This window comes from Helicoverpa zea, chromosome 24 (genome assembly GCF_022581195.2).
Source record: "Helicoverpa zea isolate HzStark_Cry1AcR chromosome 24, ilHelZeax1.1, whole genome shotgun sequence".
NCBI classification, from domain to species: domain Eukaryota; kingdom Metazoa; phylum Arthropoda; class Insecta; order Lepidoptera; family Noctuidae; genus Helicoverpa; species Helicoverpa zea.
This window is the reverse complement of record NC_061475.1, coordinates 9556113-9574456: the sequence shown is the minus strand read 5'-3', so window position 1 is coordinate 9574456 and position 18344 is coordinate 9556113. Positions and strand designations below refer to the sequence as shown.

The 18344-nt window shown below is 38.9% G+C and overlaps 1 protein-coding gene and 1 non-coding gene across 2 annotated transcripts; one reads left to right on the top strand and one right to left on the bottom strand.

Moving 5' to 3' along the window:
• Positions 1-8793: 8793 nt before the first annotated feature.
• Positions 8794-14776, top strand: LOC124642353 (juvenile hormone esterase-like). The gene is made up of 11 exons (XM_047180749.1): positions 8794-8932; positions 9404-9552; positions 9978-10120; positions 10353-10492; positions 10769-10954; positions 11777-11967; positions 12379-12547; positions 13095-13317; positions 13471-13580; positions 13941-14076; positions 14431-14776. Exons 1-11 carry the CDS (start codon positions 8845-8847, stop codon positions 14609-14611), a joined length of 1716 nt encoding a protein of 571 aa, XP_047036705.1. The 5' UTR covers positions 8794-8844; the 3' UTR covers positions 14612-14776.
• Positions 11262-11333, bottom strand: Trnad-guc. Its single transcript has one exon. It is a non-coding gene; the product is annotated as a tRNA-Asp (tRNA).
• Positions 14777-18344: the final 3568 nt, after the last annotated feature.

The window sequence follows — 18344 nt, the reverse complement described above, 5'->3', positions numbered from 1 at the left end:
CCGCCGCAAGCAGAGCGCGACCGACGCGGGCGCACAGCCGGATCCACACCACACCCTCCAAGAAGAGATACTGGGATGTTACGACACTGTTTCATCATTTTATTGAAGCACTTTAGATGAATGTTACTATAGTACTTCATAATGAAGGCCACTGACGAACCCTACAGAAATTGGTGAAAATGTGGAAGACATGCGATGTCCACATAACACTGTTAAAAGACAGCATCGCTATTATAATACGGATGAAACAGTGTCGGAAAAGCTATCAACTAATTAACCTCTGAGGCTTGGGCTTTATGTTTTCACCTAACAAATTGACTCAATTGAAGTAACACAACCATCGATGATGAAGTTTATAGAATTAGGTATGGTACTGCGGTAAGAAAGCAGGTTCTAAGACGACTAGGAAACAGTGACACCATAATTTGTTGCAAAGATAAATAACTCAACACAATAGATCAATCAATCATCTTTCCTAATAATTCAGTAGGAGTCAAATGTCAGGGAATATCAGATAACTTGATTAAGTTTGCAAGCATTACTGATGTTGATGATGCTAATTAGTAATGAGTAGCTACAGAGTTAATAAGCCCGTACAAGGCAGATAGTGTCAAGTAATAGCAGCCCGGCGAAGATACAGTCGCGGCTAGTAATGAGCGAGTATTGTGAGCCGTGAATATTCACACGTTAGTGCACGATATGCTATTATGCAGGTAACGCGTTATGTCGCGTTATTAAGATGTGTGATTACTGCACAAAGCTAACTACAGCTTTGATGAGCAGATAGTCGGGATATTATTAATGATGCTAAGGTTCACAGCACCGTTAGTACTAGACGATGTCCCATGTGAATGTAGGGCTGTCAGGCTATTCAAGTTGACTATAAAGCACAAGTAGGTAATGTTGAAACCAGTAGCTACTCAAGAATATAACAACCTTTTGATGATATCAAACGCACAAGGAGTAACGACTATTGATACCAAATACCTACTAGGAAATTATCATTTAGATATCTTTGGAACTATAAAACAAGAAACTACTTTTACCCATCTGGGTCACGCATTTCCTTTACACGATCGAATTTTAATTCTTGGTCACTAAGCAGACGGATCTAAAAGTTCAATGCACGTCAAACGAGTGTGAAGAAATGCAGTCACATCAGACAGTGCCCCCGGCGCCGAGGCTGAACAAGACAATTGATTGATAGACAGCAGAGACCAGCTGCATACTGGAGTTTATTACTTTCACCTGTACAAACAGTGCAGGTTAGTTTGACCAGTCAACCTATAGGTAAAGAGTTATGCGAGCACTTGCGAGTATGTATCTGCAAGCAGAAGCCGTTGGTATAAGAAGAGAATAAGCTTTTGATTTAAACCTCTTGTACTAAATTGAATCTGGTTTTCAAACTCCAATTAAAATGTTCCAACAGATGCTAATGATAATATTCATATTCTTGGATATGATCCTTCTGATTTTAGAATAAAAATCCAAATCCTATAGGTATTGCAGGCTATTCTGGTGTACCTTGATCTACCTATGTACCTATAAAGAAGATGAGTAACTCCATACACAGTTATGTTGAGTGTCCCTTCGGCGCCACATTCTGTGATGTCCTCAGCGGTCAGCGACCCGGCCCACATTGCAACTGGGTGAAGGTCAGGCGTCTCCGCTAACGGCACCAGACCTCTGACGTCACTAATGATTAGGTCCAATCGATGGTTATATTCAAACTGTTTCCATGGCGACGAGCAACATAACATGACTGGTGATTCTCGAGACACCTAAAGACGGCAATGATGCCCCGAAAATTCATTGGTAGTAATGGAGAAAGAAATAGGAGAAGTTGAGCCAGATCTTAGACCAAAAGTATATTTTCCTAAAGGCTTAGTTAGAATACAGGAACAGGAAAGAGACAGTTCTTAAGCAGAAATTGAGATTTAATCTGACATGAATGAATTATCATTGTAAGTATGTTTATATTCAACGTATGAACTTGCACATTATGACTCAAGATAACTCTTTATAACATTGAACCAGATGACGGCTGCGCCGGCGCCAGTTAAAGTTCTACTTTCTCTTGAAAAAGCGAAATTGTTAAATAAAAATAACCCAAATGTTTGTGTCGTTATAATATTATATTTATGGGCTTATATTTTTAGCCGAGACGATTTCAAAACGGAAGTCAAACAGGATGTTACAAGTTAAGTATGTATTGATAAATATCATCATTTAAGAGATCGTAAAGTAGGCTTCTAACAGTAATAAGTGACATCGATCAAGAATCAGGAGCGATCACATTCTCGATTCAAATCAACAAGTCCTGTGGAATGCGCGCGCGCACGGCACACGGGCGCTGCCCTACTAACGACTCGTGTGTTAACCTTATAACTGTTAGACATTAAATATTATAACTATGTTAAACGATACATTGAAGCACCATGTTGTGCTAGTAGAGTTGTGAATTGATGTAAACAATCTGACAGAAATCCCATATGGTTAGGAATATAGGGCAATTTTAATAAATGAAAAAAAGACAGCTACAAACAAGAAAGACTTTAATTTCGATGATCAATCCAAACTTTGGCAACTAACCGCCTCTTCACACAAAGGAATGCAGTATAGATGGTTAACTAAAGGAGCGTCCGCGCGCCAACGAGGCACGAACATTGACCCACCGGCCACTGGGTGAAGGTCACGACTTCTCGCTAACGATGACGTCACACCTCATTAAACATGCACACAATTAGAAAGTGCACACACACATACACACGTGACAGGTGACTGATATAACACCAGATCGGAATGGACAACAGCCGGAAAATTAAGAGGTTTTACTAAATAACTCATTCGTTTCACCAACTAAGTTAATGAGGGAGAAAGCTGTTTTGTTTTTTGGAATTAGTCACTGGTATTTGGGTCGTGTGTGCTCGAATAGTCTGCAGACAGGTTGCCTTTCAACCGCGGATTAGAATGAGGGCTTTGTGTGGAACCTATCAGTCGAACTCATCGATTCAAATGAGGTGACTAAGGCTTCGAAATTGAGCTGGTACAAATTCATATCTAGTCAATTTGTTCACTGCATCTCTTTATCATGCAACCTGTTCTATAAATATTTCAGTTGTATTAGTTTACTTACCGTCCTTATTTTTGTCTAACTTACTTGTTATAGTAGTACTATTCGGTACAGCAGCAGCATCATCTTTTCCAGTAATATCGATTGACACGGGCATTGAACTCATATTGCGTGTCATCTTAACACCTGCCATTGTCGTGCCTCACTATTTCTCACATGGAACCATTCACAAATAGAACATAATTTAGCAGGTACGCACATTTTCAATCCATCGTAACGCTAAATTGTTTCGCTAAATTCTTTACACATCTTGATTACCCATCTTGCTACCCAGATTGCCATCTTGCCCCTAATTTGCTGTTCTACTAATTTTAGAAAAATATCGTTTGTGTTGTGTTTTTTACCCTCGGTGAGGCCTTTTACTCAATCTCAGTTTAACGTGGCCTTAATTCTTTGTAAACGGTTTAGGAGTTGTCCATAAAAGACCAGAGAAAGCTTAACGGAACTCGTGTATCCTCTGAAATTCCAAACGTGTGGGCAGCTTAACGATATATCGATCGCTATGACATTTTACGACACATTAAATTAACGTTAATGAGCTTTTGTTTCCCAAATCCAAATCAAATAATCATTTTAACGGTTCTCCGATTTGTTATGAAAAAACAATAAAGAAAACGGTCATTGAGATCACTTACCTATTTCAGACATTTCTAAGAAGTAAAAGTACTCATGCGTGCGTAGAAAATTGTTGCATACAATAAAACTTACAAATCGGAACCAATGAACAAAAATAATCGTCTCAATTCAAGTGGGTTTATAGAGCAAAGTCGGCCCAGAGACAATGTATTTAATTGTGTTACCTATGGACTATAGGGCAATTCTCGGAAACTATTCAAAAGTAACGGAATCGATTCAATCAATGAGTTTGATTCCTAACTTGTGAGCAGTAGGATATTAGCTTGTTGGTTATGGACTTTAAGCAGAATAGCTCTAAAGAAGATACAGACCTAGTATTAGTCGTGCGTTTCAAAGAATTAGGACATTTGGTTATGTGATCTTCATTTATTTCAAATCTTGCAGGAAAAACCTTAACCTTATTTTCAGATTAAAAGATTCCAAAAAAGTGGAAGTGAACACAATATGTTATGAGTGCAGTGCACCACTTGAAGAGAGAAAGTTTGTTTCTGTGTTGGTAACGTCCTCGAAAACAAGCAGCTGATTTACATACGTTTATGTTATTTACCGTTGCTGGCTCCGCGCGGTGGGCGGGAGCGAGGCTCCAGTATTTAGGTCTGGGGCTGACAAACGGCCGTGAACTTTCAACGACTGTGTTACCATTTAGTTCGACCGTTTCAGTGGTGTATATTTTATAGATATCAATACATGGATGTAACAAATATGATGGTCAAGAACTAGCAGAAGCATTTACTAATTTTCCAATATAATCTCTTGAGAAAAGCCTACATCCAGACCAGTACCGAGCTCAGTCAGAAGATAAATAACTTCACATTTGATTGATAAGTCTTTAGTAAGAACTATGAAGCAACATTAATTTGTGTTAAGTGAGTCAATTGGTGTCGATTACCATAACTCGCTGCTCTTCAATATATGTAAGTGGGATGACATGGTTCTTTTACAGTTACCGAATTACCGTTTATGTAATCAACTGCTCCAAGAGCCATTAATGCTTGATCAAGCAATAACTATTGATTACCGTGTTTATGATCTTGCTGCAAATCAGTTTCATTATAAAGAATGTCTACTACATTAACCCCATTTCAAGTCAAAGGTATGTTTTATATATTCGTTGTTATGAACTTTGATATATCAGTAATAAAATCTTATTCAGTGTCCTTAACGTAAATCTTACATTTAAACAGTGCAACATCTAGTATGGTTTTTGTTGAATCTTTCTCTTCTACATTGTTACAGTTTTCTGATATATCTCTTACAGAAGTCCCTCCATCTAGCCTTTTCAGCTCAAGAGCGACATCATAATCATTGAAGGGATTTAAACTACTTTGGCCTATCATAGAGAAACTTCACCAGCAGAGCGTGCATTGTGGACAATTTGAGCAATGGCTGCGAGATGTGGAACGATTTTATTTGCGTTGCAAGTTTTGTAATCGTAGAATTTCTCCGCAATCGCCGCAGCTCGCGGGCGCTTTCTACCGCTGCACCACACAACACTACGTCTGCACATATTTATGGCATTATTTTTCATTTCTATTGAGTTTCTTTCGTAGAATCATTAACTATTGAAATTAATTCTGAATTACTTACTTGCGATGGAATTATTGCTTGAAAACTCCCATAGTGATACTATGGGAGTTTTAACTTACACAAACTACATCCGTAAAATCAGCGCCAACAACGTTTTGATTAAAAAAAAAATTAAAATTTATATGCATTATTTAGGTTTTCAGAATATATATTTTTTAATTAGGGTATGGGCTATTTCTCAATAATAAATAAAAAAATTATAGGACTTACCAAAAATATTAGCGAATGTCGTGCCATATTAAACACGGGAACCGTTAAAATGATAAATCACAACACTTCGAAAGTAGCACAGTTCACCTGAACATTTATATTTATTATTAAAAAGATAGTTCTTCTCTTTTGAATTAAAAAAAATTCTATCGACTTTCCAGTTATAAATGTCGCGAGCGCGGTCGGCGTAACTTTTTAAATATTTTTTTTGTTGGTAGGCGCGATGGCGTCAGGCCGGTACGTTCGGAAGTGTACACTGCGGCGGCTGCTAGCGGGACACGCCACAAACGGGAAATTGAAACTGCTTGGAGAGAGGACACCACCTAGAGCTGTGAAACACACTCGTATTACAAAGTAGGCGGGCTTTGCACCTTGTAGTAGTGACCTCTTAACAGGATAGGCAATTGATACAGTTCACATAAGCAATGTAGTTTATTGCTAGGTTCCAAACTTACAATTCATTTGTATACATCGATCAAAATCATCATAATTCTTTAAAAAACGATATGTAATTCATTGTCATTGACCTAGACAGGAGCATTATTTGTATATAAAAGGGATTCCTCAAGGACGCATACTGAGTCCACCTCAATATTCCCATATTTCTAGATATGTTATATGTAGAAGAATTATTTTTTTAAGAACACACTTAAATTACATTCACTATGTTAATAACAGCTCTATGTAATGCTGATCGCGCTGACGAGTACAAATGTAGTAGATCAGTGAATGGAGGTGGTTGTAGGCCAGCGCTCGTCAACACAACTAGATGGAACTAAAGAAAAACTAGCTTTCCTAACGATACGCTAGCCGATATTAATATGTTGCTATCTTTACACCTTATTTGATTTGCAATCATTTCATCTTGTATTGCGGATATTATCATCTTTTTAGGTTTATCTGCTTTCTGTGAAGTATGTTTGTAAGTTAACTGATTAATACTTATCATTTAGGTATCTACATAGATGCTCTAGAATATGGAAATGCATAAGTAACTAGTTGACAGTAACCTTCTTGGAACATGAATATCAAGAAGGTTCTTTGAATACCTACTTATTTGCTTGTGCGCGGCAAGACTGTAGGACATGCAAAATGTTTAGATTGTGATACCTACATCTCTTTCTTGTTACATTATGGATGACATAATTTTATTGAAATAATCTACATGGGGATAGTACATAAGAGTGCATAAGAGAGCCTTTGTGTATAAGTGCGTACACAAAGGAAGCAAGTAAGGATAGTAACATAAGGATTTATATAAGGGAGTTTACAAGGGATTGTTTTCACGTCCTTAATTTGAATAGGTGAATCATCAAGCTGTCAATCTCAAATTCTCAATATACCTATAAAGAAAAGTTCATTTACAAAATTAGGTAGATACAGTAGTAGGTACATAAGTTTATAGTCATGTGCACAACGGCGCCCACTACGATAGATCCGCCACTAGACACTTGCCTACTTATCTGACACACGACGAGCTAATCTGCAATTAATCACTAATTTGCGCTAAGTACATTTCATAAAAACATAAACAATGAAAATTGCGACAAAAACAACAAAATTATTGATTGCGATGAAAACAAAGCATTTAATTTGATTCAATAGAATTAATTACGACAAAGTGTAAGCGCTTCCGGGATGAAGATATTTTATTCTTTCTTGATTCGAAAAAATATGCCTTTTGGCAACAATCAGAGATGGAAAGATTTGAAAGATGCCCACTTCCGTAGTCGGACAACCCAGGACCGTGATGAATTGATGGAAGCAAAAAAATTCCTATCGAATGCTCCATGCTGTAAACTACTTCATCCCGACTCTAACTGAACGTTACTTTTACCTGAAAGGAAAGTACTAATTTATAGCATAGAGCAAAATAAAATGTTTTTATAAACTTTAAAATTGTTATTACGTTCTAAACCATGTTTCTAATAAATAAGATTAGCATTCATAATTATGTATTATGTGTTCCAAGAACAGTCATATCAATAGATGTAAATACATATACTCTATTTTCGGAGAACAGTCGACGACAATACGAATTTCGACGAAGTGAGTGGTGACAGAGTGGGCAGGCACCACACTAGATGAACGGACGATCTCGCCAATGTAGCTGGAAACACTGGATACGGGTAACTGAAAACTGCGAAAACTGACGAACTTGGGAAGACAGCCTTCCTCCAGCATACTTTAGGGTAAAACGAAGGGTGGTGACAGCATTATGCCAATTATTTCTATAAAACATGAAGAAGAAAGTTCTAAATTATAAGTAAAATATTATAAATTAGGACCATGTAAACAAGGTATTGCGTGCAATGAGAGCAATGATTACACTTAATCCTTGGACACGCGACCCACTGTTATGCGTCAGAACATTTTACTTGTCATTCACAAGGAAGGATACAGTCTACACATAAAGATATAGCTAATGTACCTACTTATAGAGTTCTCTCCATTGAGTCCGGGAATTCCCACACAGGCGTTTTCCTTATACGCAGATACAGTCATAGCTTTGTTTATAAACATGTTAGTATTATTGAGCTACGAATTCTTGGCACCGTTCCTACAATCTCGTTAAAGTCATTCATATCTATTAATTACATTTTTGGTAGAAGCAAGGTCTTTATTAGTGTCACCATTGAATTAAATTGTGTTGTTTAAAACTACTGCACGTAGAAAAGTTCTTGCTTTTCAGAAAGAAAATATGTAGTTCGAAAAGAACAACTAAGTACATAATGATCATCATTAATTAAACCACGAAGAAATGTTTGTTATTTTCCTTATTTTCTTGCGATTTCCCAACATTTCCTCTATCGATAATAATCGATATCTAGCGTTAATACACTATAGTAAACAAACAATACATAATGTTTCTAAGATTAGCTTGTAATGTGTCGCACTACTGACACACAGCGAGCCTTTCTTTGCTATGTTTTGTTTTTGTCTGCACATTACACAATACAAATAGTGTTTTCCTGTGATTTTGTTACACTTCACTTTATCGTATAGAAGTACTAGGTATCGTTGTATAGTTTTCAGTAAAGCTCATATTTAGGGGCTAACTTAACGACGACAAAAACCTCTGTGTACGACAGCAAGCAGCGATTAACCTCCATGTACTTGCAAGGATTTAGCTACACGAGGAAAATTGCAAAAAAAAACATACTAAGTACATACTAAGAAAAATAGAGCAGAATAGTCCTGTAGTGTTTCCCTGAGTGTGAATATAAGGCGTGTGTCAGACGTGTCAGCGGCAGTGTCGCGGTGCTGTCGCCGCCATCATGTTGTGTGTCGCGTTGCTGAGTGTCGCGGCTGTGTGCGCGGGCGCAGCGCATCATCATCACGTGCATGATCATCAGCATGGAGCGGGTGAGGGTTCTATGAGAAAAACTTATTTAAATTCGACGACAAAGAAGGCTGATGATGACGATTATTATGGCAAATTGATGAACTTATAAAAATGAGTTGCCCTGTTTATTAATCCCTGAATTATCTCTAACTTAATTCAAATCGAGTTATGGAAAAAACTTATTTTAACGTCTAGTTACATATTGCCAAGGGCCTGATTAATTTTATATTTTTTATTTATTTATTAAAGGGTTTACCAACAGCTTCTGTGTAGATTAAGCTTAAAGTACAATTTCTGTTATTAGGTACTAGGACTTACACAGTCGCCAATTACAGGTTAACCAACATACGCTAAATAATGATAGAATTTGAAAGTAGAAAATTATACAAAACAAAAAACAAAAACAAAAAACACTTCTTATTAAAATTTTCGAGAAACAGCGTTAGAAAAAGAAACTCCATGTACCTAACAGAAGCAAAAATGTTTCATAGGCACGAGCCCAGCGTCACCAGATCCGATGGTGCGCAGCGTGTCTGGTGAGTTCCTGGGCTCGTGGATGACGTCACGGCGCGGCAGACGCTTCCAGGCGTACCGGGGGATACGATATGCTGAGCCGCCTGTTGGGGAGCTCCGGTTCCAGGTAATATTCGCGAAGTTTCCTCTTATTTACAATACTGGATAAACTAACAAGAAAGCAATGAATATTAATTAGTTAGGTAGGTAAGTTTCCGTTTCGGAAAAATAGGAGACCTTTATAAGGAATACGTAAAGTAGTTTCGAGACCAGGCGGCTTCACTGACAGCTTGTTTAAACATGGCATTCGCCTGAAATTAGTACCATAACGGTCCTGTGTCTGATCCAGCCTTTTGGTCACGAGAAGCGTAGATTTTTTGATGCTTTTTAGTTTTAGCGAGTGAGATATAAATAAACAGTCTCTTAGCAAGTAGTGAAGTCTCTTAGCATATATGCTAAGAGATTTATTTTGTTGTACCACCTTTTGTATTTACCATGTCTCTGCAAATAAAGATTTTCATTTCATATCTCCTCGCGGCTATTCTCCTTCAGCCTCCGAAACCGATCACGAACTACACTTCGAAAGTGGACGCGCGACAGGAGGGCCCTGCGTGCCCACAGCCCGTCTACAACAACTATCCCGTGCACGAGGACTGTCTGCGACTCAACGTCTACACGCCGACTGAGGGAAATGCGTAAGTTCACATTTATAAATAAGTTTGTCCGACCATCATCCTCCTGCTGTTACTGCACTTTTTTTTCCAACTATGATGAGTGGAATAGTTTTGCTACGGGCGGCTTCTACTCGGTGTCGGGGTGCAGCGACGTGGCGGGGCCCGAGCATCTGCTGGACCGCGACCTCGTGCTCGTCACCATCAACTAGTGTGTGTTGTATCTGTGGCTAATGTGAACTGTTGGGTGGTACAGCAAGAAGCTGCCGGTGCTGGTGTTCATGCACGCGGGCGGCTTCTACTCGGTGTCGGGGCGCAGCGACGTGGCGGGGCCCGAGCATCTGCTGGACCGCGACCTCGTGCTCGTCACCATCAACTACCGTCTAGGATCACTCGGTCAGTACTCTCAGATTTCAGTTTGATATGAGATAGAAATCGAACTCCCAACGTGGTAAAAAGCCCTATTTTTCAATTAATTTTCACTTTTATAAAAATTTAATATTAAATAGATGACTAAACAATAACGGACGTTTATGTTGTCCCTAAACTAGCCCTTAATGTTCAAAATAGTTTCAAATATTTTCCGTAAATCCCGTGCCCTCATAAACGAAAGTACCAGGCGCTCATAAGTGTTAAGAAGTCCTAACACTTCTACCACACTTTCTCCCCCAGGTTTCCTGAGCACGGGCGACGCTCTCGCTCCCGGTAATAACGGCTTCAAGGACCAGGTGGCGGCGCTGAAGTGGGTGCAGAGGAACATCGCGGCGTTCGGCGGAGACCCCGAGCTCGTCACCATCGCGGGGTACAGTGCGGGCTCCTTCAGCGTCATGCTGCATATGATCTCGCCCATGTCTAGAGGTGGGTAGAAACACAGGTTTGAGGGAAAAAAATGTTTAAAATAATCACATACCTACCTATGTATTATTAATTATAATTAGTTTCTGAAATAGTTTAATTGTATAGTGTCCTCAATTCTGAAGATAAATACCTAATTGTATGTCTTAGGTTTCATGGTATCTTTTTTCTAGTGTTAAATAATTCAGCTCCGAAAATATTTAGTAAATAAATAGCAGGTTATATCTTGCTTCCAGAAAGGATAAATTAATAAAATTAGTACTGGTGTATGAAAAATTGAAAAATCGAAGTAATAAAATGGAAAAAGATTCTCTCCGGCGGGGAATCGAACCCCGGTCTCCCGCGTGACAGGCGGGGATACTGACCACTATACTACCGAAGACTTGTTAGTAAATGGCAAATTTTTGCACTACAAGCATAGTACTAAGTCTGCGTGCTGTTATCAAACTTATCACAAACAATTTCATGCGATTACGATATCGCTATTCGACAAAAATATCAATTTCTCCAATTATATTGGTTACTTTGAATTTGTAGACGCTTTGTTTTGTGGCTTACGCTACCTATTGTTATTGAGTAAACTTTAATTACCTTCCTTTATTATTAGTAACGAAACAAAATAAATAACTAAATACCTACGATAAGTAAGTTAATTATTCCATAAATTCAGATTTGAATAGTAGAACGCAGATCTTCTTCGTTATTATCTGTCCAGATAGCCACTGCTATTCCGACTGTGGGATTAGTTACCTATATTAGCTATATGTACCTACTTAATCTTCAATAAAAAGTCTTGAAATGGATTTCATATTACTCTTAATCCAGGTCTGTTCCACCGCGCGATGTCAATGAGCGGCTCCCCCATCTCTCAAATCGAGATCCCTCGTCACCAGCGCCACCTGGCGGAGCGACAGGCGCGTCTGCTCAGCTGTCCCACTGACTCCTCGCGCGCCATCGTCGACTGCCTCAAGACTAAGAGTAGCAAGGAGATCGGGGACTCGCTTGATAAGATGTTTGTAAGTACTGGTCGATGTGTGAAGTTTTAACTTTGAAAGAACTTATAATAGTGCTATAGATAGATGACTAAGTATATAAAATAGTTAAGAAAACTAAAATAGTTAGTGTAGATAAAATATTAAGAAAGCTAAAGCTGATGATCACAATTATGAAAAGTTTAAGAAACATTTCAGAAGATGCAGAGAAAAAAAATGTTTGTGTATAGGATGCGAAGTTACACGATGATAGAGCCTCTTGTCTAACTAGATACATCCTACTTAGGGACGATATAAGTTATGAGACAACATGTCTTGACCTAAAATTCCGTTCTGTTGATACAAAAAGTTTACATTGAAAATTCCTCTGCTTCCTCAAATGTAGTGAATTGACTGAAAAGTGTTAACCATAAGATTACTTTTATGCTTGTCCAGGACTTCGGCTACGACCCGGTGCTGCTGTGGGTGCCGATCCACGAGCAGGACTTCGGCCAGGAGATGTTCCTGCCGCGACAGCCACTGGACGCGCTCTGTAGCGCTGACCTGGCGCAGGTGCCCTACATCATCAGCCAGACGCAGGACGAGTTCTTCTGGAAGGCTCTTGGTAAGACATGGTGATAAATATTCGCGATAAAAATATACTTGATGTGTAAAAAATTACATTTGCACATCTTCGTTTACATAATTCAGGAGTTGTGCAACAAATGCTAATCTAAGATGGAACTGAAGAGTCGAGTTGAAATTCTGATATTGAGTTTGTATTCGAGACTAGCTTCTGCCAGCGGTTTCACCCGCATCCCGTGGGAATTTCTTCCCGTACCGGGATAAAAAGTAGTCTATAGCCTTCCTCGATAAATGGGCTATCTAACACTGAAAGAAATTTTCAAATCGGACCAGTAGTTCCTGAGATTAGCGCGTTCAAACAAACAAACAAACAAACTCTTCAGCTTTATAATATTAGGTATAGATTAAGGCCAAATCGTTTTGCCAAACCTCAATAGAAATATTTGTTCTAATTCCGTCTCAGAGACTGACGGTATTACCTATTGCACTTCCTGGTTAAATAAACCCCTATTCTAGCCACAAAAAAACTCTGCCCTGTTTTCACTCTTGTACCTATGCCACAATGCTTACCACCCACCTCATTCCAGACGTTCTCCGCAACCCGTCCGCCTTCGAGTCGTGGCGCGCGGACTGGCCTGGCAAGGCGCGCGTGGCGCTCTATCTGTCCGGAGACAACGCCACGGCCACCACTGCCGCCAACAGGCTGAAGCAGGCCTACCTGGGAGGCAAGGATATAGCCAACGATACTGCTACTGGGGACGGCTTCGGGAAACTGTATTCTGATGCTATTATTGGATTTGGAGCTCACAGGTAACAAGAAATCACTACATAGTATAAAACAAAATTACGTACTAAATGTCTTTGTCTTTGTCCCGCCCCGGCTTCGCACGGGATCGCTAGTTATTTACATTTAACCTGCAGATATTACAAGAGTCCTAAAGCTGACGTTTTTGTCCCCTTTAGACTAGTGAACCTGATGTCTCGTCACTCGCGGCAACCGCTGTACTACTACGAGTTCGGGTACATCGGCAACAGCAGCCACTACGTCGACCCTGACACCAAGAAACCCGTCGGTAAGACAAGTGGTTATGTATTTTACTTTCTGTACAGTGCAGTACAGGGTTACAGACAATAATCTGAATCAATACGTACTACAGGACTGATTTGAAAATTTTCCTTATGTTCGTTACTTAGCTCATTTATCAAGAAGGCTATAGGCTATTAATTTAGGTGCATGAAGAATTCCCTCGGAACTCGTGTGGGACCCTGGGAAACATAAAGTATATGTGATAACCTTATTTTATTGAAACCCCCTAGATATTAGCTTCGTGTTCGGTACCTCGTATGTACGTTTGACATGTATGTTCTCGTATGTTGGTTAGTGAGCCATATATATCCACCATCATCTCATGACCTTCACTACTGTTCACCAGCGGCTGCTCACCACGACGACCTGCTGTACCTGTTCAACGTGAGCTACAACTTCCCGTCCATCCCGCCGGCTGACACCAACGACTCGCTCATGGTCGACAAGATGACTGCTCTCGTCTACAACTTCGCGAGATATGGGTAAGTTTCATGGAGTTATTGGAACATCGATTTGACGAATCAACTTCTCAAATGTTCCTACATTTTAAAGCAGGATAAGATTTTTGGAGAAGTTCCTATTTGAGTTTACTTCTATCTATAATGTGATTGCGCAAAAACAGACTATTTAAAAATGTTCTCTCCCAATTTGTTATTGTTGGCTAAAACGAGTCGATCAAAATGAACATATTTGTGTTTTGAATCTCGCCTTTATGTTTGATCAATGTCTGACTATTGTAGAAACCACCAAATCACCAAAATCAACACAAGTAAAAATCTTACTTCCATCAATTTTACCACTATTGCAACTAAACCAACTTTGTTCTTAACTTCTAGCGACCCGAACCCGAAACCCGACACTCCGGAACTGGCCGGTCTCTCATGGCCTCAGTACAAGCCTTCTGATAGAAAGTACCTCCGAATAGATGCTCCCTTCGCGGTCAGGGAGAAACTCTTCGAGGACAGGTTCCGAGTGTGGGAGGAGCTGTTCCCCTTGGACTATCAGAAGTGTAAATAAAGAGATTTGGATGACAAGTTTTTTGTTAGGATGTAAGTGGAGAATGATATTTTGTAAAGACTGTAGCTCAAAGATGAAAGTGTGAAGACATTGCATTTTGTATCATCATTGTATTGAAGAAGATTATTAGATGTTTTTAAAAATAAATAAAATACATAAAACATATTTGCCGATTTTTTTTATTTCAATATACTTTCCTTTTAGTCCTTGATTGTCTCAATTTGTATTTAAAGGTATCTACTGTTTCTAACGTATTTTGAAGTGAAAAAAAAATGTCATGTCATCTCCCAATAAAACCCAACCACTGGCTAATATTCCAGAAATGAAGAAAAAAACCCGATGAGTTGGAACATGATAATATGATCGTCAATGTCATGATGATGATGATGACTAATAATTAGAATTTATTACCAACAAGAACAAAGCCAATAACAATTCAATGTAAGAGCCCATCCTTTCAAGAGGAATGATTAAATTACTAACGCTGACAAAAATGTCCATAGCTACGTAAGCGAGCGTATCAAATCCCGTGAGCTGCCACAACTAACCCATAGTGTGAAACAAAGCCCGGCTTTCTGAAATAAACAAAAATTCAGTAAAAATAAATATCTCATCAGCTTTGAGTCGTTGTATAAATACGCCGCATGAAAATGAAAACCTATGTGAAAACGATGCATTAATGTACAAGAACGCAAAACACACAGTATGATGTGCTGGCCCTAAGCTTCGTAGATATGTCAATGTATGTGAAAGTCTCATCCAATAAATTGACTAACATCACCTTACACTCTGTAGCCCTTCTGATCATTAGTTGAGGAAATTATGTTAAATCTATTGTGTACTACGACTCAGAATATAGTCATCCCGTACATAGTTCGCTAATCTACGCATGGGAATGGGTTTCCCATGCGGCTGGGAGACCCGTTCCTTGTTAGTTATAGTTTTCCTTGTTCTAAGATGCCTACTCCTTCAATTGTTATTATAACGTGACGAACGGATAATTCCTATTAGGTATTGCTTGAAAAGGTGTTTTGTCATCAATCGAGGCACCTCGTGAGGATTCAAGAATTTTGTTTTAAAATGACCTGAAGATATTGATCAGATGCTAAGTTTATTGCATATTTACAGGGTAATGTACGTTACATACACGCCACTAAAGAACACATTTATTTAGGTGCAATCCAGTGGGGCATTAACTGTTCAAAATCAAACAGAATTTTATGTTCATCTCTAGAACAAATTGATATATCACCACATATGACATCTACCCAGGAGTGGGATACAGTCGGATTCGAGGAAAAATAAATAAAAACTCTCCACTTGTACATAACCAATATTTGCTTATATTCATTTATTTATTTAGAACATATAATTTACATTTTTAAATATTAACTATAAAAATAAAAAACATTTAAAAATATAAAAAACTTTTAAGTTAAACGGTTTTATCTTATGTGCACTGAAAACTAGAAAATAAAAAAATAGTTACTTACCTGTCAACCTACGTAGGTGGTCTTGGTCATATTAGACTAAAATAAAAACGTGGGGCCCATTAACTGTTGCTGTAGTACTTTCTTCTAGAGGTATAATAGGTGTGGATTGCATCGACTTACTATAATCGTAACTGGAGATTTTGACAATCAATAAATCAGCCGTAGCGGCTTCACCAGCGAACGCCGAGCTCATGATCTACCAAAGTATAAAGATATGCTTTGCCATAGGTAGGATTTCAGAGGGGCCCCACGTTTTTATTTTAGTCTAATATGACCAAGACCACCTACGTAGGTTGACAGGTAAGTAACTATTTTTTTATTTTCTAGTTTTCAGTGCACATAAGATAAAACCGTTTAACTTAAAAGTTTTTTTACCGATTTTTTATTTTCTAGTTTTTAGTATTTAATGAAAATGCCTACCGAATATTCCTCATTCTATCTAATTCATTTAGTGCATCATTATTACACGGTCTCTTACCTGATAATTTATTACAATCTAATTCCTCAATACATAGCCCTTCCAGGTACTTTTTTTTTTAACGACCCCAAAAATCATCACATGACCTCTCCTGCTGTGGTGAGGGACTGCCAGACTCTTGACTAAGAACCGTTTTGTTCCGTCGTAGGCCTTTTATGTACCAGGGCCGCGGTAACTCTTTCAAACAATCTCGCAGCCCAGGCAGGCCTTGGCCCTGTTGGGCCCCGCTGGAGTTACTGACAGTTTTCTACTTGTGAAGCCCTTTCATTTGATACCCATATTGGTGGGATTGATAAAAAATTGTTATCAGCCATTTGGTAGCGGCGGCCATCTTAGATTTCAATTTTGCATAGTAAATTGTATTCTACTTGTTGAGACCCATCAACATGGGTATCAAATGAACCTAAGTTATCCGCCATTTTGTAGAGGCCGCCATCTTGGATTTTAATTTTATATAGTACATTGTATTCTACTGGTTGAGAACTTTCATTTGATACCCATATTGATGGGATTGATAAAACCTACGTTATCCGCCATTTTGTAGCGGCCGCCATCTTGGATTTCAATTTTTTATAGTATATTGTATTCTGCTTGTTGAGCCCTTTTATTTGATACCCATATTGATGGGATTGATAAAACCTACGTTATCCGCCATCTTAGATTTCAATTTTGCATAGTAAATTGTATTCTACTTGTTGAGACCTTTCATTTGATACCCATGTTGATGGGATTGATAAAACCTAAGTTATCCGCCATTTTGTAGAGGCCGCCATCTTGGATTTTAATTTTATATAGTACATTGTATTCTACTGGTTGAGAACTTTCATTTGATACCCATATTGATGGGATTGATAAAACGTACGTTATCCGCCATTTTGTAGCGGCCGCCATCTTGGATTTCAATTTTTTATAGTATATTGTATTCTGCTTGTTGAGCCCTTTCATTTGATACCCATATTGATGGGATTGATAAAATCTACGTTATCCGCCATTTTGTGCCGGCGGCCATATTGGATTTACAATGTTATTGATATTACTATATTGTATTGTCATCGGAATTAAAGGTGTATACAAAATTTCAGATTAATCGGTTGACAGGAAGAGGGTGAAATTTGAATTACTAAATTTGACCCAAGAATGAATAAAACAAACTGGGTGAGCTAAATAAAACCGTTTAAAAATAGGTTGCCACCGATATCGGGCACAGGGTCCAAGGTACCGGTGGTTAGGGTCCCAGAGACAGAAACCTCCTCACAATACGTGCCGTATCAAGGAGTACTGCCTTCTGAATCAGTCCCTTGATCCAGCCGCCCAACGAGAGCCTCCTGAGGTGTTCGTCGAGGCTCTTGGCTATTAAACCATTGGCCGTAACGACAATCGGCACAACAACAGCCGTGTCGACACTCCACATGGCGACAGCCTCGTGCGCTAAGTCGAGATACTTTATTTGTTTCTCTTTCTCAGCTTTCACAAGGTTCTCGTCATGCGGAACGGAGACATCGACTATCATCGCGCGGCGCGCTAATCGATCTATCACCACAATATCAGGCTTATTGGCTACAATAGTCCTGTCAGTGATGATAGATCGATCCCAGTACAACGTGATATGGTCCTTTTCGAGAACTGGGTCGGTCGCATACTTGTAGTACGGTACCTCAAGGTCTACAAGGTTGTATTGCAGAGCAAGCTGCTGGTGGATGATCTTGGCCACTTGGTTATGTCTGTGCAAACAATATTTGCTTATTATTGTTGTTACCGATGC

Coding starts and splice junctions, on each gene's coding strand:
- LOC124642353 (XM_047180749.1), top strand. CDS start 8,845: ATGTTGTGTGTCGCGTTGCTGAGTGTCGCGGCTGTGTGCGCGGGCGCA. Junction 10,493..10,768: donor CTACCGTCTAGGATCACTCG/GTCAGTACTCTC, acceptor TTTCTCCCCCAG/GTTTCCTGAGCACGGGCGAC. Junction 14,077..14,430: donor TACAACTTCGCGAGATATGG/GTAAGTTTCATG, acceptor CTTAACTTCTAG/CGACCCGAACCCGAAACCCG.